This window comes from Pipistrellus kuhlii, unplaced genomic scaffold (genome assembly GCF_014108245.1).
Source record: "Pipistrellus kuhlii isolate mPipKuh1 unplaced genomic scaffold, mPipKuh1.p scaffold_m20_p_8, whole genome shotgun sequence".
NCBI classification, from domain to species: Eukaryota; Metazoa; Chordata; class Mammalia; order Chiroptera; family Vespertilionidae; genus Pipistrellus; species Pipistrellus kuhlii.
In genome coordinates, this window is record NW_023425584.1 from 67,961,801 (window position 1) to 67,989,474 (window position 27,674).

Sequence of the window (27,674 nt, forward strand, 5' to 3'; positions counted from 1 at the left end):
TTGTTCCTGTTCTTAGGGAAAATGGTTTTAGTTTTTGCCCATTCAATAGGTTTGTCATATAAGACTTTCATTTTTTTGGGTATGATCCTTCTATTCCCACTTAGCTGAGGATTTTTATCCAGAAAGGGTGTTGGATTTTGTCAAATGTTTTTTCTGCATCAATTAATATGATTATGTGGTTTTTATCTTTCAATTTGTTTATGTGATTTATCACGTTCATTGATTTGTGGATATTGTACCATTTCTGCTTCCCTGGAATAAATCCCACTTGGTCACGGTGTATGATCTTTCTAATGTAATGATGGATCCAATTTGCAAGAATTTTGTTGAGAATTTTAGCATCTATATTCATCAGAGATACTAGCCTGTAATTCTTTCTTTGAAGTGTCTTTATCTGGTTTTGGGATTAGGGTAATGCTGGCTTCACACAAAGAACTTGGACATGTTCCTTCCTCTTGAATTTTTTGGACTAGTCTGAGGACGATAGGTGTTTGTTCTTCTTTGAATGTTGATAAAACTCCCCAATGAGGCCAGGGCTTTTGTTTGCTGGACTTTTATTTTTTATTTTTTATTACTGCTTCAACTTCCTCCATAGTTATTGGCCTATTCGTATTTTTTAATTCTTCCTGATTAAGTTTTGAAAGGTCATATTTTTATAGGAATATGTCCTTTTCTTCTAGGTTGACCAATTTGTTGGAATAGAGTTGTTCATAGTATTTTTTAGTAATCCTTTGTATTTCAGTGGGGTCTGTTGTTATATCTCCTTTCATTTCTGATTTTATTTATTTGGGTCCTCTCTTTCTGCTTCTTGGTGAGCCTGGCTAGAGGTTCATCAATCTTATTTATCCTTTCAAAGAACCAGCTCTTGGTTTTATTGATCTTTTGTATTTTTTTTTGGGGGGGGGGGGTCTTTATGTCATTTATTTCCATTTTGATCTTTATTATTTCCTTTCTTCTGCTTATTCTGGGCTTTTCTTGTTGCTCTCTTTCTAATTCTTTAAGTTGTAGAGTCAGATAATTTATTACCAGTTTTTTTCTGTTTTTTGAGACAGGCCTGTAATGAACTCCCCTCTCAGGAATGCTTTCACTGTGTCCCATAGATTTTGGATTGTTGTGTTTGTTTGTTTTTTGTTTTGTTTTTTGTTTTTGTTTTTGTTTGTTTTATCTCTTTGTCAACCCAATCATTGTTTAATAACAGCTATTTAGCCTCCAAGTGTTTAAATTAAAAAAAAAATTATTGTAGCTTATTTCTATTATGCCATTGTGATCTGAGAATAATCTTAATATGATTTCAATCTTCTTAAATTTGAAGACTTTGCCTGTGTCCCAATATGTCTATTTTTAAAATTTTCCCATGTGCACTTGAGAAGAATGTATATTCTGTGACTTTGAGTGAAATGTTCTGAAGATGTCAATTAAGTCCATATGATCTACTGAGTTGTTTAGGATTGCTGTTTCTTTGCTGATTTTTTGTCTAGAGGATTTATCCAGTGATGTCAATGGGGTATTAAAGTCCCCTACTATAATTGTATTGTCAATTTCTCCCTTGATATCTTCCGCAAGTTTTTTTTTTCCCATGTACTTGGGTGCTCCTGTATTAGATGCATATACGTTTATCAGAGTTATATTCTCTTGTATCAATCTCTTTAGTATTATTAAGTGGCCTTTCTTATCTCTTATTATGGTCTTCACTTTGAGGTCTATTTTGTATGATATAAGTATTGCTACCCCAGCTTTTTTTCTTCTTCTTCCATTTCCATTTTTCTGAAAAATATTTTTCCATCCCTACATTTACAGATTGTTTGAGTCCCTTGTGCTGAGGTGAGTCTCTTGTAGACAGTATATAAATGGGTCATTTTAAAAAATCCATTCAGCCATTCTATGTCTTTTGATTGGAACATTTAGTTCATTTATGTTTTATGTTATTATTGATAGGTACTTTTGTTTGTAACCATTTTTACTCTTTATGCCTGTGTTCCTTCTTAACTTTCTATTTCTTTTATTGAATGATAGCCTTGCTGGATAGAGTATACTTGGATTCAGTCCCTTGCTTTCTATCACTTTGTATAGTTCCTTCCATTCCCTTCTGGCTTGATGTGTTTCTATTAAGAAATCATTTGATAATCTAATGGGAGATTCTTAGTAGGTAACTCTCTGCCTCTCTCTTGCAGACTTGAAGATTCTTAGTCGTTAATGCTTGCCATTGTAATTATGATGTGCCTTGGCCTGGGTCATTTTGGGTTCATCTTGTTTGGGACTCTATGCCTATATGACTTTTTCTTCCCTAAATCAGTAAGTTTTCTGTTATTATTTCTTCAAATAGATTTTATAATCCTTGGTCCTCTTCTTGTCCTTCTGGCATACTTATTATACACGCTACTTTGTTTCATGTTGTCCTAATGCTCCCTAAGGCTCTCCTCTTGCTTTCTAAATTTTTTCTCCAATTGTTGTTCAGATTGGGTGTGTTTTTCTGCCCTGTCTTCTTACTCGCTAATTCGGCACTCCATTTCTTCTAGTCTACTGTGTTTTTTATTGTAGCTATATCATTCTTGATTTCCTCTTGATTCTTACATAAGCTGATTTTCCAAGCCATCTGGTTTACAAACTCTATGACCCTTACTTTGAATTATTTTTTTCTGACATACTGCATGCTGCCATTTCATTTAGTTCCTTTTCTGGCAATACCTCCTTCTTTGGGGGTTGTCTCCCCATTTTTGCTCTCACCAAAGGGTCCAGGTGCTGGGAGGGTTGACAGCCTGAGAGTCACCAGAGAGCCCAGGCACTGAAGACTAGCCTTCTTAGGTCACCTAATAATCTCTCATTGCAGGTGGCCCTAGGAAAGACATGATCTCAGACAAGGAAGCCCTTTGTGGCTGAAAGATGTCTGCTGGATACACCTCAGGAGCTAAGCTGCAAGTCTTTCTTTGTAGAAGATCTGGCAGTGCATCACCATATTTTCCACAAGTTTCACAAGGTACAGATTTCTGGTTGAAAAGTGTTTTTTTTTCCCCCTCAGTATTTTAAAGATACAATCATTCTGTCTTATGGTTTTCATATTTGTCATTGAATACTCTGCTGTCATTGTAACTGTTGGTCTTTTATGATGATCTGTCCTCTCTTTGAGACCGATTTCAAAACTTTTGTCCTTGGCATTATGCAGTTTCATCAAAGTGTATGTTTCTGTTTATTTATCCTGCTAGGTGTATATAATGCCTCCTTGATCTACAGATTCAAGTATCTAGCAGTTTTGGAAAATTTGCAGCCATTATATCTTTAAGTACTTTTAAAAAAAAATCTCTCCTACATAATAAACACCATTATCATAACTACTGGTATAGAAGGGAACTCTGCAGCTATTCCAGAAAATAGCCTCTAGCCCAAGCATCCAACATGAACTGGCCATCAGTTTATTTTTTCATTAGTCCCAGGAAGTTAACTTCTAACCTAGTAAGCCAGCTAATCTTAAAGTTGGTTATTTTGAGCATAACTGGTATGTTATTACACTCTCTTAATATCTCAAGGCACTTAAGTCTCACCTGCTGGTTCTACCTCTGACAGAAAGATGTTTCAATTGGGCCAAGAATAAATTAGAATCCTCAGAAATGATAAATAAGCCACTGTCCAATAGATGGACATTTTGTAGTAGGAAAAGGATTGGGTGAAAACTCTAATAATCCTCTTCCTCTTTTTTCCCTTGCTAATGTGTCCCTTGCATTGGAAGGGCTAATAGAATTAGGAAGAGGCCTGGAAGAAAGGAAGCATGGAAAAGGCTTCCTTATGAAGGCTCAGTTTTAAGCAGTAAGTGGGAAAAGTAATTTTCAGATCATCACTCACTATCTCCAATTATGGTGCAATTAAAGCTCAGATAGGGCCAAGAATAGAAGTAGACAATATGGCCTTTCTCTTGCTAAAAGGGGCAAGAGGAACTCCTCTAGAAAGACAGATACACAGACACACACCTTTGAAATAAATAGTACTGTATGCAGCTAGTCAATGATTTGGACTTCACAATTTTAGTTACCATTCTCTTTCCATCAGATATGCAAAATACACTATAATGTTCACATAGGAACATATATTTGCATGCAATGCTAGCTATATATGCTATATTTGTGGCAAATTTAAGACCTCACTTATTTTTATTTTTCCATAGTTACCCTTAGGGATTAATGTGCTATATTTTGAGAATAAAGATGACACAACATTTAAGAAATTGTTAAAGTAATTATCTGGTCACTTTTATTATTTATTTATTTTATTGTTATTATTTTTTAGTTTGGTCACTTTTAAACCTTAGGACTTCAGCAAATTTTTTTTCTACCCAATTTATAAAAAGACATACTTTAATTTGGCAATGAAGAATATTCTTTGGGCCTATGCAGTGTGGCTCAGTGGTTGAGTGACAACCCAGGAACCAAAAGGTCCCCAGTTTAATTTCCAGTCAGGGCACATGCCCAGGCTGCAGGCTTGATCCCCAGTGTGGGGCAAGCAGGAGGCAGCTGATCCATGTTTCTACCTCTCTATCCCTTCCTCTTGCTCTCAAATCAATAAAAACAAATTTTAAAAAAGAATATTATTTAGAAGTGCTGGAAAAATAAATGTACTCTTCAAAATTAATCTTTGTATACTTACTAAATAACTGTATTTTTAGCTGTAGTATAACCAATATCATATTCTTTAAGATGTTTTTACTAGGTTTCTCCATATTTTTTAAAGAAACAGAGGTAAAACCCCATAAAATAATTGTGCTTTAGTCACTCACAGAATTAAATGACTTTCATATCTGTTTTCTTCTACTAGACTATAAAGTCCTGTAGGATAGGAGCTGTATCTTATTCACTCCTGCTTTCTCAATTTGGCAATTGTCAATATGCCAAAATGGTAGATATATAATAAATGGTTGTTGCATTATAGATTAATTTTATTAATAAAGAAAAAAAAATCTGTGGTTTATGAGAGAAAAGTTTCTAGATTCATTTGATATTAAAACTGAGAAGAACCTTAGAGATTATTCAGTCCAACCCCCTAATTTTAGAGATAAAGAAACTTTAGAGTGACTAGTCTAAAGACAAAGCTAGGGGTACAGCCAGGACTAGGTTGCATCTCCCAAATACTCCTCCTATGTTTTTTGGGTAAGAGGTGTAAAGTGGTGGTAAGAATGTAAGCTTTGGAATCAGAAAGATAATTCATATCCCAGCTCTAACTTACTGTTTGAATTTGAATAAGTTGTATAATTAAAAAACTCCATTTATACATTTGGAAAATTGAGTACAATTTAACTTACTGGGCGTTAGTGAAAATTAAGTGAGATGATGTATATAAATTTGCTGAGTACAGAACATGGTGCATAGGAAATACTTAACTAGAAGCCTCTATGATTATTACATTATTTTGCTTCTGTTTTACTATTCCCATAAACTACTGAAATTATTTCCTTTAACTGGTGCAGTAATGACTACAAAATGATTGGGGGGGAAATTTATTGGCAAGTTTTTATTATAGTGATATACTAGAATTTATTTTTATTTTTTATTGTAGCAATATAATAATACCAGACTGTACTGAATATTTTTAATGCCATTATGCAAATAGTGTAAAACAATAATTCTCAAGAATAGTAATAAGAATGAAACTGACAATTCATATGGGACAGAAAAAAATGGCACAGACAGGCCACCAACTACTAAATTTTCAAAGATTATATAGAACAATGCCTGCTATAGATCAGGATTGACAAGCTAAAGCATGTGGACCAAATCTGATGCAACTGTTTTTGTAAAATCAAATTTTACTGGAACAATTCCATTTGTTTACATATTGTCTATGATTACTTTTGTATTATCTTGATAGAGTTGAGTAGCTACTGCAAAAACCATATGCAGGCAAAGCCTAAAATATTTACTATTTGACAAAGTTTTCTGTGCCCTGCTGCAGATCATGGCAAGTTCATTAAACATTTTTTTTCTAAAATGTGTAAACCATTTGTACACCAGATACATTTGCAACTAAGATTTAAAATTGAACTTATAACTTGGGCTTTTCTGTTAAACAGAGGCCAGAATAATAGTAACTTATATGTTTTAATATATTTATCCAACAGTGCCATTTGACAGCATTTTACAACCTGTACATAATGGTATTAATAGTTTTCTATAAATTTCTTTAATATTCTTTTATAATATAATATTTTCCTATAAAATGAGATTTAGAATATTTTTTCATGGATTACTCTTTTTCCCTATTATATACACTAAACAATTTTGAGGAAAAATTAATTTGGTAGTAGGAAATCACAGGCAGGATATTTAACATTTAAGTATTAGTAGCGCTATATATTTATACAGAAATATTCACTGTCCCTAATGTTGGCAGTGTAAAATACACCTATTTCCCTCAGGGTCCTTACATAAACAATGATGATTCCTTTTGAAATTGCCTGGTAGAGAAACATCATTACCAGAAGTTGAAGCTAATATTATGGTTAGATTTGACATTTTTCTGCTAGTTTTGTATTTTTCTGAATCAAGACTCGATAAACAACAGATGGGTTGCCTTGTGTGGCTGAAATAATACAAGTAATGTTTTTTGTTTGTTTTATAAAAATACATATTTTTTAGAATTCTACAAATGGTTCTAATGTGAACTTCAGAGTCTTAGCTAAGTTGCTTGCATTACAGTAACACATTTCTACTACTGAAACATAGGTTCTAGTATTAAAATTTCTTGGGATATATAGCATTGCATTAGATGTACGAAAGAGGTGAAAAAATGAAGGGGCACTTTAGGAAAGAATATGTGCACTTTTGAAAATAAATATTTAGCCGAAACCGGTTTGGCTCAGTGGTAGAGCGTCGGTCTGCGGACTGAAAGTTCCCAGTTTCGATTCCGGTCAGGGGCATGTACATTGGTTGCGGGCACATCCCCGGTGGAGGGTGTGTGGGAGGCAGCTGGTCGATGTTTTTCTCTCATTGATGTTTCTAGCTCTCTATCTCTCTCTCTTCCTCTCTGTAAAAAATCAATAAAATATATATTTTTTAAAAGAAAATATTTAAATGAAAAAAATGATGATTCTAGTTCAGAATATAGGGTTAATATATTCCTTCCTCAAGCTTCAAGAAATATGTAGTTATGGCAAAAAAAATACTGAAATTTTCCTTTTTGCAAGGCATTCTAGAAAGAGGTTTAAATTTATTATCTCCTTTAATCTTCATAGCCACTCAAGGGTTACATATTATTATATGTAACGTATTATTTCCTGCATTTTACATGAGGAAACTAGGCACAGAATGTTAGAGACAGGACATAAACCTAGCCTGTCTGCCTTTGAATACCATGTATGTATGTATGTATGTATGTATGTATATTTTAGAGAGAGAGGGAGAAAGAGAGAGAGAGAAGAAAAAAAAGAGGAGGAGGAGGAGAAGGAGGAGGAGGGAGGGAAAGAGGAGGAGGGAGGAAGAAAGGGAGGAAGAGAAAAGGAGAGAGAGAAACATCCATCAACTGTCTTCTGTACACACCCCAACAGGGGATTGAATCCAAAACCCAGTCATGTGCCCTGACGGGGAATAAAACCCACGACCCTTTGGTATAAGGGATGATGCTCCAACAAACTGTGCCACACTGACCAGGGATAAAGCCCATGTTTTTTGTTTTTTTTTTAACCAATACTATGTATATTATATTGAAAGTCCTTTCTAGAAATAACCTTTGAGACTTGTAACTCAGAAAATGCTTTGAGCCTCTTAAAAGGCAATAAATAGAGGACATTATTTTTAAAGAAAAAACTGCAATAACAAAACACCGAAGTACCTAGAAAATTACTAATGTTAAATAGTATATCAGATGGAAGTGTACTCTAGGAATAAACTGTACTGATTTTAAATAATAAAGTAGACAACTAGGGCTAATTTCATAATTCTGACATTAAATATTACTTGTTCAAGTATTATTTAAAACACATTTTAAAAAGTGTTCTTGCTAGAATTAGTTAGTATAAAGTATTTTTTAAATATTTTTATTGATTTTAGAGAGGAAGAGAGAGGGAGAGAGAGAATCATCAATGATGAGAGAGAATCAATGATCTGCTGCCTCCTGTACACTCCCCACTGGGGATCGAGCCTGCAACCTTGACCGGAATCTAATCTGAGACCCTTCCTTCAGTCCATAGGCCAACGCTCTATCCACTGAGTCAAATAAGCCAGAGCTAGTATAAGTATTTTAAAATCTAATCAGTAAATTTCTATTTACAGCAAGGTTTCTATTTTAAATATTTTAAAATCCTTTATACAATCCCATTTTTCTTCAAATTATGGACTTAAATACATGCCATTTGCATTAAACACAACTGACATTTTGAAACATGTGATCAACTACTTCCCAAATTTATTTTTCAAATATTTGAAACCTGCAGTAATGTAAGAAATAACTATAAAGCAACGTCTAGAAGCAAAATATTCAAATATTATTCTCTAAGTCATGTAGCAGGCTACTCTAAAGAAAATTTCATTGCTCAATACATTTTAAAATGTCTCAGACCCTGCTAAGTATTCTTTTAGGCAAGCTCAGTGATAGTAAATCTGTCCAATTATGTGTGGGATATTACTTCAAATAGGAATTTAATATCTCTGGTACTCAATACACAAGTCTACGTAAGATTCTTCTCAGTGAAATTGTGAATGAAAACTAGTATTAAAATTCTAATATCAAACTGTTAAAAAAACAAAGTAGGACAAATATATATCACATAAATGTGTACCCAGAGTAGTACAGGTATACCTCATTTTATTGCACTGCTTTATTGCACTTTACAGATAATGCGTTTTTCACAAATGGAAGGAAAGACCTTTCACCTGCAAAAAGATTATTACTATCTGAAGGCCCAGGTTAGTATTTTCTTGCAATAAATAAATAAATTTTTTTCATTAAGGTATGTATATTATTTTTATACACAATGCTACTGCACACTTTATAGACTATAGTATAATGTAAGCATAATTTTTATATGCACAGGAAAACCAAAAAATTCCTGTGATACTTGCAGTGGTCTGGTCTGGAAATGAACCTGCAATATCTCAGAGGTATGCCTGTAGTCAAATTCATAGACACATTAAGTAATGATGGCTGCCAGGGGCTGGAAGGCAGGTAGGAAAGGGGAGTTATTGATTAATGGGTAAAATTTCAGTTTAGAAATATGAAAAGATTTCTAGAGATGGATGGTGCTGATAGTTGCACAAAACGTAAATGAACTTTGTGCCACAGAACTGTACACTTAAAATGGTAAATTTTGTTACCATTTCTGGGGGGATATTTTACCACAGTTCAAAAAAACCACCCTAGATGACTGGTTCTATAATTTGTCAGTAGGCTCTAGTTTGGGTGGGCTATACTTAGCTGACCCCTCAGTTAATGTTTCTCTGTGATATGTCATATTTCTTTCTGCTTTAACTTCCTCCCTTTAGAGTGACAAGAATGAAGCCATACTATCAATATTATAAGGTTGTTATGGGTATCAGATAAAATCACAGATTTACTCACAATGAACTTTATACAAATAAGAACAGTTCATATTTATAACACTATCTTTTTTTGAACAAGTCATATTTAACTCAATATCTGTTACTTAAGAAGGAAAAGCAAGAGTCACAAGGGAGTTCATGGGATTCATACACAGAATAAAGCTTTAATCATACTTGCACTAATCTGCCAAAACAATCTCTGAACTTTTATGCTGAATAAAAAGTTAAAACTAATTCTGGAAAAGAAACATATCGCAGGGAATAAAAATGCAAGTATGTAATGTCAATCTATGAGGTATTAATGTAAAAAAGCACCCCCTTCCATTAGAATTGGAAAAACTTTTTTATGAAGGAAGAAAGGCCAGAGATTTCCCCAACTTGAATGAGTAAAAGGTTCTACAAAATAGAACCAGAGTCAAAGAAGCATCAAACAGACCGTCCAACCTATGAAGGAATGTGGGGAGTAAGGGGGTAAGAGATCAATCAAAGGATTTGTATGCATGCATATGAGCAAAACCAATGAAAGGGGGAGGAGGGAGAGGGCATGTACTAGGGGATGGGAGCAGCTGGGGAGAGCTCAGTGAGGTAAAAGGAGACTTAAGAAGTCTTTAGCCGAAACCGGTTTGGCTCAGCGGTAGAGCATCAGTCTGCGGACTGAAAGGTCCCAGGTTCGATTCCGGTCAGGGGCATGTACATTAGTTGCGGGCACATCCCCGGTAGAAGGTGTGCAAGAGGCAGCTGGTCCATGTTTCTCTCTCATCATGTTTCTGGCTCTCTATCTCCCTCTGTTCCTCTCTGTAAAAATCAATAAAATATATTTGAAAAAAGAAGAAAAAAAAATATCATTAAAAAAAAGTACTTTAAACAATAAAGAATTTAAATTAAAAAAACCCACACAAATTGTAAGTAACTTAGCTACAGATAATCTTTAAAAAAATAAATAAAATAAATAAAGTTGTTTGGAACTACCAAGTAAGTATGAAAAACTGAATGAGTGACCAACATGGTTCATAACAATTTCTTGGCTGTAGCTGGTTTGGCTCAGTGGATAGAGCTTCGGCTCAGTGGATAGCACTTTGGCCTGAGGACAAAAGGGGTTCTGGGTTTGATTCTAGGTTAGGGCATATGCCTGGGTTGTGGGCTTGAGCCCAAGTGGGGGACATGAAGGAGGCAGCCAATCAATGATTCTCTCTCATGATTAATGTTTCTATCTTTCCCTCTCCCTCACTGAAATCAATAAAAATATATATTTTTAAGAAATAATTTTTTGGGGGTTAAATTTTAAATAACTAATAAAAACACTTCAAAAAACAGGAAATAGTTACCATGCATGAGTTGAATTTTCAAGAATCTAGAAAAACAAAGTATAGTTGACCACTGAACAAAACAGGTTTGAACTGAGTGGGTCTATTTATATGCAGATTTGTTACAATAAATATACAGCCAGCCCTCTGTATCCCTGAGTTTCACAACTGAGTTTTATAACAGTAGATTTAACCAACTGCTAACTGTATGTATGCATTGTTTTGGGGGAGTCAAAAGTCATATGAAGGTTTTCAACTATGTGGGGGATGGCACCTCTAATCTCCACATTATTCAAGCATCAACTGTAATTCTAAAGAAAAGCAGCAGGAAAAAAGTAAGGTAAGAACAGAAATAATTGAAAAAAAAATAGAACATACATTAGGAACAAAAATAGGAAATAGTAACAATTTTCAAAATTAAAACATGTGAATAACCTTATACCAATTTATTTGAAATATTTTTCTAGAAAAATAGAAATTCTCAAAAACGACTCAAGAAGAAATAAGACCTGAATAAAACATTATTATTAAAGAAATTGAAATGGTAGTTTAAAAACCCAGTGATTACCAAAACGTCTCTCACTTACTCCTATAGTATTATACTAGGACACAGAGTTTTTACGGGGTATACTAACCTTTTCAAAGAGCAGAGAGCCCTAGTTATTATGGAAACTGTTTCAGAGAAACAAACCTCACTTTATGAAGCTATTATAATCTCAACACCCAAACTAGACAGGGACAGTACAAAAAGGTAACAATTATCATCACCTATCTCATTTACGAGTGTACAGTTGTCTCCCCTTATCTGTGGTTTCACTTTCTGTGGTTCCAATTACCTGTAAATCCACAATCCAAAAATATTAAATAAAAAATTCCAGAAATAAACAATTTATAAATTTTAAATGGCACACTGTTCTGAGTAGCATGATAAAATCTAGCACTGTCCTGCTCCAGCCTGCTCAGGACATGAATCATCCTTTTGTCCAGCATCTCCACACCATATATAATAACTGCCCTTTAGTCACTCAGTAGCCATCTCGGTTATCAGATCAACTATCTCAGTATCTTATTTTACTTAATAATGGCCCCAAAGGGCCAGAGTAGTGATGTTGACAATTTAGATGTGCCTAAGAAGAGATGTACTTTCTTCCCATGAAAAGATGAGTAATTGTTATATTCTATTTTATTAGTAGTTATTATCATTAATCTCTTACTGATGCCAAAGTTAAACTTTATCATAGACTAGAGGCCTGGTACACGAATTTGTGCATGGGTGGGGAAACAATACTTGGCCTGGCCTGTGATCGGGCCGATCAAAGCTAATTGGGCCAGCTTGGGGAGGTTGGCTTTGGGAGCACACTGACCACCAGGTGGCAGCTCCTGCATTGAGCGTCTGCCCTCTGGTGGTCAGTGCACATCATGGCAACTGGTCAAAAAGGTCACTTAGGCGTGTGTGTGTGTGTGTGTGTGTGTGTGTGTGTGTGTATTTATAGAGAAAAACACAGTATATACAGAGTTCAGAACTATCTGTGGTTTCAAACCTCCACTAGAATCTTGGAATATATCCCCTGTGGATAATGGGGGACTACTATAGATGCAAAAAAATTTAAATAAAATGTAAGAACTGGAAAACAAGTAAGAGACAAAGCTGTCCTTATTTTCAAACAATAGAATTTCTACAAAGAATATCTTAGAGGATCTAAACACAATTAGAACTAATAAAAGAGTTCTCAGGGATGCTCATTATAAGATTAATACACAAAAGTCAATCAATGGCATTCTTATATACCAGCGATAACCAATTTAAAATGTAACAGAGAAAACATCTTATTCACAACTGCAACAAAAACAAGGAACCCAGAAATTAATGAACATAAAAATAAACAAAAAGATATGAAAACTCAGTATACAAAAATGGCCCCCAGATTCATTTAAAATAAAAAACAAGTTCAATCCCAAGAGTGTTTTTTTTATGAATAAATGAAAGGATTTTTTTAAAAAACACAAAAAGCAAAGAAAACACAAGTTAAAAGACAAGCTACAGAGCAGGATAAGATATCTGCAATAAAAATAAATGGCGAAGATTAATGTCAAGAATATTTAAACTATAACAAAAAAAGGCAAATACCCAACAGAGCTATGGACAAAGGTTATGAATAGGCAAATCACAGAAGAGAAACCTAGTAAACATACAAAAATACTCTCAACCTTATCAAACTCATCCTGTACTGAGTGTAAAATTAAAATACTTGAGTTGAAGATGTCTTATAAAGCAACAATTTCACACTTTGATGTATATCCCATGGAAATTCTTATTCGTGTACAAGGAAGACAGGAATTACAAAAATATTCATTGCAAAATGGATAACAAAAAATAAACTGGAAACTATATGACCAGAATATAGTTTCAGAATAATGAGTGAATAAATTGTAGTATATTTCTACATTAGACTATTAGAGTTAAAATGAACACATATCAACATTTATATTCTTAAAAACATAAAGTTGAGTAAAAAAACAACCAACTGATTTACCTCATTTATATGAATTTTTAAAACTTGCAAAACAGCAAGTTTTATAGAAACATATTCAGCCACAATATAAAAGTATTAGGAAGAGCTCTAGCTGTTTTTCTCAGTGGTTAGAGCATCAGCCCAAGCACTGAAGGGTCCTGGGTTTGATTTTGATCAAGGACATGTACCTTGGTTGCAGGCTCTATCCTTGGTCCCATTCAGGGCACATGCAGGAGGCAACCAATCTCTCACATCTATATTTCTATCTCTCCCCCTCTCTCCCACACTCTCTAATACTCAATGGAAAAAAAAATCTTCAAGTGAGGATTAATATATATATGAAAAAGTGATAAATACCACATTTATGAGAAGGGTTACCTCTGGGAAGGGAGAAGGAAGAGGAATGGGAATATGAAAGGGAATGAAAAGATTCATCAACTTTGTCTTTAATAATAGATAGCCAGCCAGCCAGATAGATAGATAAAATATTAAATTTCAACATTATGAGTAGATGGATGTTTGTTATTTTCTATACCTTTATATATTTAAAATATTAACATATACCTTCCTTAAAAGGATTAAAGAAAAATGAACTGCAAATAGTACTATTTACACAACAAAATAAAAGGGAATTGGCATTTTTATTCACCAAATATTTATGAGCTTTGACTATGTACTAATCACACATTCCTTATTCCCAGTACCACGGTTACCATTTTTGTTGTTGTTGTTGTTGTTAATCCTCACCCAAGGATATCTTTCCACTGACTTTTAGAAAGTGTGCAAAGGAGGAGGAGAGATAGAAACATCGATGTGAGACACATTGACTGGTTGCTTCCTGCACGTGTATTTATGTATTAACATAAATACATATAAAAAACAGATGTATAGCATATTTACATACTATCCTATATAATAAAAGCCTAATATGCTAAGTGCCCGATCATCCATTCAACCAATCAAAGCATAATATACTATTTATATGCTAAGGCTGCTCAACCGCTTGCTATGACATGCACTGACCACAGAGGCAGACAGTCATTGGGACATCCCCTGAGGGCTCCCAGACTGGGAGAGGGTGCAGGTTGAGCTGAGGTGACCTCCCCCACCCAATGCACGAATTTCGTGCAACAGGCCTCTAGTCTAGTATAAAACAAAAGTTTTTCATAGCTACATTCACATTGGTAATTGTATAGACTTTCATGGGAATGACACTCCAAATTCAGGATGATGGTTAAGTCTGGGCAGGGAATAAGAGAAATAGGATTGGGGAAAGTTACGCAGGAAGTTTCAGTCAAATCTGTAATATGATTTCTCTGAAAAGTCTAAAGCAAATATGGTTTGCTAAAACTTAGTACTGGATGGTTTAAAAAAACCTATTATTTACATATATGTATGTATAGCAAGAGCAGCAACAAAAAATGAATAAAATGAATAATAAAGCTAACATTTGAACACTTATATAGTAGGTACTTTTCTAAGTGTATGCATGTTAAAAACAAACCTAGGAGAGATATTCTATTACTATTTATATCTAATACTATTACTATTCGATTCTATTATTCATTTTATAGATGGGGAACTGAAGCAGAGAGGAGTGAAGCTGGTCTAAGCTAAATAAAGCTAATAAATAATGGAAGTAACCAAGAAGTCAGGATTCCTACTCCAGAGTTTACAGCTTAATAACTATGCTATTGTTATTATATAATTCTCTATTCTTTTCAGTATGTTGGAAATCCAACATTTCTATAAGTTAGAAAAAATAATTTTAACCTATAACTACAAAGGAATGTACTTATATGTGCACACATACACACACATATATCTCTGTAGCTTAAACTGTTTAAAGATGCTAAAAGAATTCTAGAAATGTCTTAAAAATAGCAGCATCCCAACTACTTTAATTTACATATTTGAGGTTTGGGTTTTAAAAAAATATATTTTTTTTACTGATTTCAGAGAAGGGCGAGCAAGAGAGAGAAACATCAATGATGAGAGAAAGTCATTGATTAGCTGCCTCCTGCACAATCCCCACGGGGGATCGAGCCTGCAACCTTAGCATGTGCCCTTGATCAGAATCGAACCTGGGACCTTTCATTCTACAGGCCAGCACTCTACCCACTAAGCCATACCAGCCAGGACAAGGTTTGGTATTTTTTAGATCATTTTTTCATAAACTTTGTTTTTTTAATAACCCTAAGATAATACATATTTGGAATCTTAGATAACTTATATGGGGAAGCATATGATGTAATTTGATCACCTTTTTCTCTGTGATTATTTTTAGGACTGAAAATTCATATTAAGAGTTGTTAATAAGTAATACTGTTAAGAATTATAAGAAATATAATACAATTTCAATGACTCATTCTTCTGGTCTCTTTATTTTGAGTTTATTTTTTAAAAGCTAGTAGTTAATATTTATACAATAAAAATGTAATTTTGTATAGGACTATTTACACAACAAAATAAAAGGGAATTGGCACTTTTATTCACCAAATATTTATGAGCTTTGACTATGTACTAATCACACATTCCTTATTCCCAGTACAACGGTTACCATTTTTGTTGTTGTTGTTGTTGTTGTTGTTGTTGTTAATCCTCACCCAAGGATATTTTTCCATTAACTTTTAGAAAGTGTGCAAGGGAGGAGGAGAGATAGAAACATCGATGTGAGAGAGACACATCGACTGGTTGCCTCCTGCACGTGTCCTGAGACCAAGGATCAAGCCTAAAACCAAGGAACATACCCTTGACCAGACTCAAACCAGGACCCTTCAGTAAAAGGGACAACATGCTATCCACTGAGCCAAACTGGCTAGGAATGTTACTATTTCTTATGTTTCTTCTCAATCTATACACCCATGTTTTCAATGGTATTATCTACTAACCTACAGAATATACATTAAAATATGATAACACAAAAAATATGAAAGAAAAAGAACTTCTTGCTTTTAAAGAGTTCACCATCTAGCAGGAGAAATAGACAAGTAAAATACATAAGTACTTTAATAAAGACATTTAAAAGGTATTAGAGAAATATAAGGGTTGGGATAGATAGAAAGGTGGCTGGTGCACTTCTGAGAATAGGAAACCTGGAGCATGATGAACAGGAGATAATTCTTAAAAAAACAAAAAAACAAAAAACTTGTCTTAACAGGAAGAAGAGAGGGTAATAGCTAGTGGCATAGTTCCACAGAAGGTTTTAAGATGAGAGAAATACTTAGCATCAACTCCTCTGAATTACTTTCCTTGTTCCACTTCTCTCCTAGGACCTAAATCCCAGATGAGTGTGAGCAATTTACTATCCTTTTCTAAGTCACAAAGGAGACAGATGCTTAAGAATTTTATAGAGGGAACCTGAAAATGATCTCTAAGATTCTATTAGTCTATTATTATGATTATCTAATCTCTTTAAACTAAGTCACAAAATATTCAGGATGCAAGAGATAAAACAGACCAATTAAGAAATGAACTGGTTTGTACAACTGCATTCTAAAAAACAATTAATTCCTATTTTGAACATCAATAAAATTTCTATAAAAAGACAGTACCTTTTTACCAGAGTTGGTAAAGTGCTTCTTCCCTTCAAACCTGAAGTTTTAAAGAATCAACAAGCAACTATTTTGTAATAACAGATGTAAATTGCTTAAAAGCCCATACTTTAAAGTGGTTAAAGTCATATTTTAAAAGGAAGATGTTTATAAAAACATATGTATGCCATTCTTATTACAATATATTTGTTCATTATCTTTCGCTTTAAAATTTTAATATACAAGTTGAAGGTTCATGAAGTTTTTTAAAGCCCCAGCTAAGATTAGCTCTTCAGAGTAATATGCCTTCTTTTCACTATTACACAAAATTTAGAACAAGGTTTCCCTTACCTGATATGGACATGGAATGTGATATTCTCTGCAGCGTTCTTGTATCCATGTTGTTTCCCAGATGCCACGGTAAGCTTGCTCATAAAAATAGCATCCAATTACAACCAAGAGTGGTACCAGATAAAGAATGCTGAAAACACCAATCCGGATCATAAACTTCACCAATTTATCTTGGTTCTCCTTTTCTAATGGAATCTCAATTCGAACTCTGTTTAGGGATATAATGCCAGCTAAAAGGAGTGAAACCCCAACTACCACATATAGGCAGAGGGGTGCAAGAACAAAGTATCTCAATGCATCAACATCGTAGAGGCCAACAAAACACACGCCACTGATATTGTCACCTTCAATTTTATTCATCGCTAAAAGGATGATAGTTAGAGTTCCAGGGATGCCCCATGCACTGGCGTGAAACAGCAATGCTTTCTTCTCAATAGCTTCACTACCCCACTTTGGCACAGCTGCCAAGAACCATGTGATGGTAAGAATTACCCACCAAACGCTGCCAGCCATAGTAAAAAAATAAAGTACCATAAAAAGCATGGTACAAGCTTTATTATGAGATCCTTGTGTCACTGTGGAAGCTTTATACTGTGCAGGGCTAGATGCATTGCAGGCTACTCGGTCCTCAAGCAAAAACCCAATGAAAAAAATTAATGATACCATCATGTAGCAGACTGCATAAAAAATAATAGGTCTTTCAGGATAACGAAATCTTGTGACATCAATCAAAAAAGTTAAAAAAGTAAACAACGTGGCAGAGAGGCAAATGATTGAGATCAATCCTATGAAATATCGAGCAAATGAAAGTTCTTCTCTCCTAAAGTACATATTTGGACATGGAGGTGAACAATCACGCACGTGCAAAAAAGAATAACCAAGATCAGGATCAATTTTCAACTCCCGAGGACACCAAAAACCATAGTCCCTCTGCACTGCCACTGGGGCTCCTTCAGTAGGATCTCCAGCTAAATTCAGATCCACAAGTCGAGGGTATGGCTCATCACAATCTGGGAACCTATAAAATATGAGATGAGAACCATTTTACTTACTGGGAAATCACTGCCACTTAACAATTTGAATTTCCAAAATTAGCACCCGTGACCTTATTATTTTTCCTTATGTACTTAAGAGTACATTACAATAAGTAGAAATAAAGCAAATAGTAATATATTGTTTGGTTTACAGAACTAGATTTTCCATAGTTGACCAAAAATGATGTTTCACAATTTTGTCTTGGCTTTAAAAGCAGTACTCTTGCTGGTTTCATGGGTTCGATTCCCAGCCAAGAGCATATACCGAAGTTGCAAGTTCCTTAGCCCTGGTAGGGGCTTGACCAGGAGGCAGCCAATTGATGTATCTCTCGTGTCGATATGTGTCTCTCTCTCGCTCTCTCCCCACCATTTCCCTCCCAGTCTCTCTAGAATTCTTGGGTGAGGATTAAAACAATAATGAAAACAGTACTCTTTCTTAAAATGGTCAAGCACAGCCATCCAAAAAAGGTACATGCCCAGTCAGTATGGCTCAGTGGTTGATCAGGGCACATGATTGAGTTGCAGGCTTGATCCCCAGTGTGGGGCGTACAGTGGGCAACTGATTGATGACACTCTCTCATCACTGATGTTTCTCTCTCTCTCTCCTCCCTTCCTCTCTGAAATCAATAATATATATATATATAAAGATATATATATATATATATATATATATATATATATATAGATGTATATATAAACTATTTATTTAGAACACAATTTAGAGCATTTCAAAATATAAACATATATATAAAAAAGTAAAATAAATAAATATAAGTATACAGTTCCAACAAAATAGAAGCTAGAAGTTAGTCTGGTCTAACTACAGTATAGTCTTCAATTTACCCTATATTCACATAGAACTTACTTAAACATAAGAGCTAAAACTATTCCCTAAGTGCATGTTCCAAGGTATTTTGAGTTAAATTAACATTAAAAATCCTTATAAGTGGCTTATATACTAGTTTATATGCATCAAATAGTTTCCAAGGAACTATCACTTATATTGTTTGCCAAATGCATAGCCTTATGCTCTAGTAGATTAATCTTTTTTTTAAATTTATTTTCTTCACAGGGGTTGGAATTAGAAAGCTAAAGATTTTACAATTATTCTCTGCTTATCAGATTGGTTAATTAAAGGCCTTCTAAGGTCTCTAATGTCAACTATTTCCTTCCTACCATCTCTAATTTCTCTCCAACCCATTGCATTCTCTAATCCAGTTATTCTCAAACTTTCAAGTGCATGAGAAAATTTAAGATCCTTTTAAAATGTAAATTCTCGGTCCCTACCACCACAAATCATATTACAATATACTCTTGTTAGGGCCTAAGAAATCTGCATTTTAACAATTTTTCAGATCCACAAACTTGAGTGTCATAGCCTCAGAACAGAGAAAATAAGGCAGACATACTTACATGACTAACAGTGCCATTCTCATAAACTTCCTGCATCTTCAATTTTCTTGCCAGTAGCAGTTGCCAAGTCCTCAGACTCTCACTAACAATGTTTACTAGTTTATATGCATCAAATAGTTTCCAAAGAACTATCATTTATATTGTTTGCCAAATGCATGCATAACCTTATACTGTAGTGAATTAATCTTTTATTTTTTAATACAAACCATTTTCTTCACAGGGTTTGAAATTATAAAGACAGAAACTTACTGCATTCAGGCATTTATTGGAATCCTGAAGTATGCCAGGGGTCTAACATAAACAGACAAAAGAACAGGATCTCTATCCTTCAGTCTAAAAGGAGATACATACTGGTAAAGACAGCACAAAAGACAACAGTGTGATGCATGAAGCAATCAAAATCTATATAAAGTATAAAATGATATAGAGAAGGATTAATTAGGAGAAGAGTTTATAAAAGACTTCACAGGGTAAGTCTCTGAACATAAAACTTTGAATCAGTATTTGCCAGTATTGGAAGTATGCCAAACAGTGTCCTAGCTTCTGTTCAAACAAAAGCATACAGTTGTGAACAGGGTGAGTTTAGTACTACTGGAGCATGAGGTATGCATGACTTGTGTCAGGGATGAGATTGGAGAGGTAAGCATGTTGTAGAAATGTGTATGTATATACAAAACTGATAAAATTTAAAACCATGCAAAGTAATAGTATGTATTTTTATGGATATATTTGTATATATCTAACTGCCAATTCAACACATAGACACCCTTCACTCAAAACCAAACTCTTGATTTTTTCTCTTTAGATTTCTCTATTTCCATGAATGATAATTTCATCCTAGCTGCCTAGGCCAAAGACTTTGGGGTCATCTTCTCTCTCATTTACACTTCAGAATCTACCAGCAAATCCTGTCATTCTACTTTGTGATATTTCAGAATCTGACCACTTCTCTTTTTCTCCGCTGCTGCCCCCCAGTTTGACATCAGTGCCTCATCCCTGGACTTCCAATTGATCTCCACTTCCACACAGCAGCCACTCCTGTGCTCATGATGTTTCTTCTGTTCAAAATCTTCTAATGGCTTCCCTTCTCAGAGACAAATTCAAATTTATATTAGAGCTACAAAACTACCTCCCCAATACTTTTCTGGTCTTATTTAATCTTTCCATTCTTCTTCCCTCACTTAGCTCCAGCCTCTTTGATCTCTTTGTTCTCTGAATATGCCAAACATTCTTTCACTTCAGAACCTTTGAACTTGATCCTCTATTTCTTCTGCTTGGAGTATTCTTTCCTAGATATCTGTATTTGTTCTCCTCCTTTACTTAGATCCCTCTTCCAATACCTCCTTATCAAAAAGGCCTTCCCCAATGCCTCCACAGACAATAGAGCTTCTACTTCCCTGTGTTGTATCACTATCACCTAACTCCACTCTTTTCTTTAAATTTATCTTTATTGTTGAAAGTATTATAGACGTCCCATTTTTCCCCCTCATTGACCCCCATCAACCTGTGTCCCCCCCCCCTAACCCCAGGCCTTCACCACTACTGTCTATATCCATGGGTTATGCATATATGCATATAAGTTCTTTGATTAATCTGTTTTTACCCACTCAACCACCCTGCCTTCCCTCTGAGATACATCAGTCTGTTCCATACTTCTATGTCTCTGATCTCCACTCTTTCTTAATAGCATTTGTTGACATTATCTATTTATCTCTCACCACTAGAATATTAGCTCCATAAGAACAGAGATGTTTTGTTTACTGTTCATCTTCAACATAGGATAGGGCCCACACACAGAGCACATCGTTTACTACTTGTTAAATTAATCATTGTTGAATAAATATATTCATAATAGAGGCCTGATGCACGGAATTCGTGCATGGGGGAGGAGGGTGTCCCTGAGCCCAGCCTGCACCCTCTCCAATATGGGACCCCTCGAGGGATGTTTCTAACTCTCGATCCCTCTCCCTTCCTCACTGTAAAAAATCAATAAAATATATATATTTAAAAATAATAGCACAGGTAATTTATAAGACATTGGTTGAGTCAATCAGTTTGGGGATCTGAGCAAATATAGTGGAAAAAATAAATTAAGAATGCTAACAAACGTGTTATTTCAAGTGATGGACAACAAAGCTTAAACTAAGTAAGGAAATAATTACGATCAGGAAGGGGTCTATTGGGAGAGTAAAAAAACCTCACAAAAGTTTAGGGGTGTCCATGAAGCAAAGATGTATGCAGTAGAAACAAAAATATGAGAGATTTGGATGAATGAAGAGTTGTTATAAAAGATCAGCTTGCCAGGATTTAAGCTTTCAGAGTTAGGCAATCCAGGCAATAGTGAGGACATAAAATAGATTTAATTTTATCAAAATAAAGAAATAAAGATCATGATGAGATTTCTATACTTGTATATAAACTTTTAACATAAAGTGACCACTAAACAATGAGAGTTAGATACAAAAAACAAAATAGGATTCTGGTCCAGGCAAAAAATTTACAAATTTCTAAAGAGGGACTATGAATATAATCAGGTATTTGAGGAGAGAGTGGATAAGAAAGCAAAATGTCAATGAATTGACTACAAGCAATTAATGTTTTATTTCTTAAATTTTCCATCTCTCAAGTGAGAATAAACCACCTGCTTTTTACCATCTCCAAGGACTACTGTCAGATGATAAACAAATTTAATTTTAAACATGAAGGTGACAATGTTCACTGTAACATTGCTCATAATAGTAAAATCCTGGAAATAACCCAAATGACCATCCTTAGGAGATGACTAAATAACAATAGGATATTAATACAACTGGCCATTATATAGCAATTAAAGGGAATGAACCAGACCTAAAGATATAAACATAGGTACATGTAAAAAAAATTTAATGTTGCTTATGGATATATACAATATATATGTAATAAGAATATAAAAACACACACAGGAATAATTAACAACAAATTTAACATGATTACTTCATCTCTGGGGAGGAAAGAAGGTAATAAAATCAAGGCAGGTACCAAGGAAGGAATTTTCAACTTCATTTAAATTGTTATTTTGTGTTTTTTTCTTAAAAAGAAAAAAAATCAATCCAGCCAGTTTGGCTCGGTGGTTAACCTATAAACCAGGAAGTCATGGCTCTATTCCCAGTCAGGACACATGCCCGGGCTGTGGGCTCCATCCCTCGTGTGGGGCATGTAGGAGGCAGCAATCAATGATTTTCTCTCATCACTGATGTTTCTATCTCTCCCTCTCCCTTCCTTTCTGAAATAAAAAAACAAGTATATATTTTAAAATTAAGAATAATATATATGTACTTTAAAAAGTTTTTAAAAACTGATGAACAAGCCAAGTAATTTTTAAATATATTGCAACATAAGTTATGATCCATAAAAATATGATTTTCGCACCTACTGCATTCCATATCTTCAGGCCAAGGAACACCAAACATCTCCATAAGCTTTGAACATTCGCTGTAAGCCCGCTGACACAGTCTACGACAGGGAAGTGTGACACGTCCATATTCCATACAAATAGGAGCATAGAGTGCACAAAGAAATGGCCGGAAATCCCGAGAACAATCCAGGTTCACCATAGGATGGAATGGCTAGGAAAAAGTTAAAATTGAACCATTAGAGAAAGATTTATTTATAAATTAAAGTTTTCTATATACAATATTGCAATATTCAATTTTTTGTTTAAAAATTCTGAAAGTTATTAAATTTTTTGAAGGAGGATTTTTTGTTTTTTTGAACAAATCATCTTAGCCCTACCCCTAGAGATTATGATTTGGTTAAGTCTAAGATATATCTCAGAATCTATATGTATATTTTAATTGTTATTGGTGATATTAATGTAGAGACAATCCTGAGAACCAATAATAACAATATGCTCCATTTTATAAAGAAAACAAAAAACACAAAAGAGATATGTTAAATGCTCAAAAGAGTGATTATTACTTGGTGATAAGATTACAAGAAATTTTAATGTTCTTCCTTTTATGTATTTCAATTTTTATATTTTCTTCAATTAACATGTATCAACAGGAGAGGGGACAAGAAGTGAAATGGAAAGAGAGGAGAGGAAGAGAAGTAAACTAGTTATTTTGAGGGAGAGAAATAGGGAAGAGATCTCTCACTTTTTCTCATACTTTCTTGTTCTTTTTACATTAAAAATTAAAGATAAAACAAAAGAGAGTTCTTTAAACTCTGAAATCACTTGATGTAAACATAGCTAACTATAAGCTGATATTAAGAAAGCAACAAGGAATAAATAGTGGCTCCAAACATAAAACCATATTAAATCATCATTATAACCACAAGAATAGATCAAATATCCCAAGAAGTGTACATCTGGGCTTTTTTTTCTTAATATATATATATTTTTTTTTATTAATTTCAGAGAGTCAGGGAAAGGGAGAGAGAAAAAAAAACATCAATGATGAGAGAATCACTGATCAGCTGTCTCCTACATGCCCCACACTGGAGATGGAGCCTGCAACCTGGGCATGTGCCCTGACTGGAATCGAACCAACCTCCTGGTTCATAGATCAATATGCTCAACCACTGAGACATGCTGGTCAGGTTGAGCTTTTTTTTTAAAGTTATATTTTTATTGATTTCAGAGAGTAAGGGAGGAGAGAGAGAGAGAAATATCAATGCTGAGAATCTTTGATCGGCTACCTTCTACATGCTCCACTCTGGGGATAGAGCCTGGGCCCTTGACTGGAATGGAACCCAGGACCCTTCAGTCAGCAGACTGCCGCTCTAGCCACTGAGCCTACTAGCTAAGGCTCATCTGGACTTTTGACAAATATTTTTCCACTTGTTTACATAATAGTTTGAGTCATTGTTGATTTTGAATTAATAACAAATATTCTCACTACCAGGCCTATTGAGTAAGAATCAATTTATTACACTGACAAATATTTACAAGAGATCTCCTATACACAATACAATCAGAAAGGCAAGAGTAACTTAAAGATACTGATGTCAAAGAAGTTAACTGTAGAACAGTAGACAGTAATGTTGACTTTCACTACTCTTATTCAACACTAGTGACCAGGTGCACAAAATTTGTGCACATTTAAAGGGGATTAATTAGAGGAAATATTTTAATATTGTTATTTGCCCTTTCTCTATAATAGAAGTGTCTGGCTGGCCCCACCCTTATTGGGCAACACCAAGACCCAGCCGGCCCCACCCTCATCAAGCCTCGCTGGGCGGAGGACACAGCCTCATGTCCTGGCACTAGGGGTGCAACCTCAGGTCCCCTGGCCCTGGCCCACGCTACACAGCCTCACCCAGACTGCAGGACCCATCAATGCACCTACTGGTGACCAGTCATTTGGTCGTTACAGATGAAAATAAAGTCATGCAGTTAAGCATGCACATTCATTATCAACGCCTTATTTGTCTACATTCTCTAAATTGCAAAATTAATAAGATCTTCAGCCAGATAACATCATAATGCCAAGTTCTTTATATAATGACACATACCATTCTCTACACTCAGTATGCTCCATTTGAATGGATTAAATGTAACTGACTCATGAAAGCACTACTGCTTGCTCTTAATAGAGGAAGCATTAGCTCATTTCCTAAGGCCATAAAGTGGTTTAAATGGCATATAATGACTTGAAGAATGGAAGGAAAAATAACAACAACAAAACACACAAAAAGTTACAACATTCAATGCTGTGGACAGCAGAATCTTCCCCTTTCCCTTTGTGTTTTCTACGTTTCCCATGAACCTTTTTGCACTCTGCCTCAAAATAAACATAGAAGACAAAATCAGATGCTGTAATCTGCATTTTATAGTGCCATTTGAGTACAAAAAGGCGTTTTTCAATTTTTAGCTTTTATTTTTTTAATCAATGCAGCTCAAATCTGCTCCCAACATTCCAGGAGCCAGGCCAACATGGCTGTGCGGACACACCTTTGCTAGGTGCTGTCAGGCTTCAGAGCTGGGGCCGGGAACATGCCAGGTGTTGCTGGAAATGAAGCAGCTCTCCTCTCTACATAGCAGGAGTCTTTTCATTATAAAATGCAAAGCAGCAGCTGTTTTCCATTACCCCTAGCCCCAGCCCTCCTTAGCTGGGGCGTAGGAAGGGGCTGGAAGGATATTTACTCTCGGCTCTTTGATTTCTCTTATTTAACTGAGCCCAGGGACAGCAGCTTCTCTGAGCACAACGCCAGCCGGCTCAGGGCTAGCTGCACCTGGAAGGCAAGTGGCAGAGCTGACGGGGCTTTGACCAAGCCCGAGCGTGTGGTTCACAAGCAACCTTGGCAGGTGGGCTGCTCCTGAAGACTCTAGGCCCCTCCCAGATCCGCACCCCAACTCCCTCCTCTCCTTTCACCCACAGGTGCCACCGCCATGGTCTGCCCCAAGGCTTGGTGTGCAGATGCCAGGGTTGCAAGTTCAAGACACTCCGTCTCATTCTGGCACTTTGAGCCATAAGCGCTGGCAGGGACCTGGAGAATATTATGCTAAGTGAAATAAGCCAGTCAGAGAAAGACAAATATCACATGATCTCACTCATATGTGGAATCTGATGAAAAAAATAGATCCAGAGACGTAGAAGCATAGAACAAAGTGCAGAATTTCGGAGGGAAGATGGGGAAGGGTGAGTGGGTAGGAAGACATCAAAGAATTTGTATGCATATATGCATAACCAATGGACACAGACAATAGGATGGTGAAGGCCTGGGGGGAAAGGGGAATGGAGCAGGCTAAAAGGGGTAAATGGGGGGAAAAAGGAATATATATAATACTTTCAACAATAAAGATTTAATTAAAAAAAAAAAAGAAGTTAACTGGATAATGGATGTGATAACCGATATATAACAGTAAACTATTTGTGGCAATAAACTATGTTACTATCACTTCCAGGAATGAAGAAGTAGTTTGTGTTAAACCAATGCGTCCATCAAGAACAAATTTAGCTGGGCTGGTGTGGCTCAGTGGTTGAGAGTTAAGTTATGATCCAGGAGGTCATGGTTTGATTCCCAGTCAGGATACATGCCTGGGTTGCAGACTTGATCCCCAGAGTGGAGTGTGCAAGAGGCAGCCAATTAATTGATATTTCCATCTCTCCCTCTTCCTTCTTCTCCAAAATAAATATAAATATAAATAAATATAAATAAATATAAATATAAATATAAATATAAATATAAATATAAACACACTATTCTACTTCTTTCAGAGCAAACTTTAAAAAAAGGACAGTTTTAAAATATAGGGAGAAAAAGTTTAAAATATATATATATATTTTTTTTTTTAATTAAATTATCTGTGTACTTATCTTACCATTGCCCCCCTCCCCCTCCCATACATACCCTCCCTCCCCAGAGTTTTGGGCCCAATAGCTTTAAAAATAGATATTTTTAAAGCTATTGGGCCCTAGTCAGTTTGGCTCAGTGGATAGAGTGTTGGCCACCTGCGGACCGAAGCATTCCAGGTTTGACTCCGGTCAATGGAACATACCTCGGTTGCAGGATCCACCCTGGCGCAGGCCCTGGTTGGGGGTGTGTGCAGGAGGCAACCAATAGATGTGCTTCTCTTACATTGATATTTCTGTCCTTCCCTCTCTCTTCTACTCTCTCTAAAAACTCAATGGCAAATATCTTTGGGTGAGGACTAAAAATAAAAGGCTATTAGAGAACTACTGAAGGAAAAGAACTAGAGAGACCAAGAATTAGAGAGCAGGGAAGCATAGTGAGGTGGCCTGATCAGTGCATCCACATTTCCAAGGAGGCATTTGTTGAATCTGGGCATAAGGCAAGAAGCTGAGAATCAAATCTGCCTAGGCTAATGGTCGGCAAACTGCAGCTTGCGGGCCAGATGTGGCTCTTTGGCCCCTTGAGTGTGGCTCTTCCACAAATACCATGTGTGGGCACACACATACAGTGCAAGTCGTGGCCCATACGCACAAGTCGGTCTTCGGCTCTCAAAAGAAATTTCAATTGTCGTACTGTTGATATTTGGCTCTAATGACTAATAAATTTGCCAATC

The 27,674-nt window shown here is 35.4% G+C and overlaps 1 protein-coding gene across 4 annotated transcripts in view; it reads right to left on the bottom strand.

Moving 5' to 3' along the window:
* The window catches only part of FZD3 (frizzled class receptor 3), an 81,192-nt gene that overhangs the window by 25,648 nt on the left and 27,870 nt on the right, over nucleotides 1-27,674 (bottom strand). For 2 of the 4 annotated variants that reach the window (XM_045576495.1, XM_036424026.1), the window contains exons 3-4: nucleotides 23,072-23,268; nucleotides 17,217-18,234 (exon numbers count right to left, since the gene is read on the bottom strand). In XM_045576495.1, coding sequence (XP_045432451.1) covers nucleotides 17,217-18,234; nucleotides 23,072-23,268 — 1,215 coding nt within the window. Of the gene's footprint in view, nucleotides 1-17,216; nucleotides 18,235-19,912; nucleotides 19,997-23,071; nucleotides 23,269-27,674 lie in introns of those variants that run through there. The other 2 variants (XM_036424029.1, XM_036424030.2) reach the window with 2 other exon arrangements.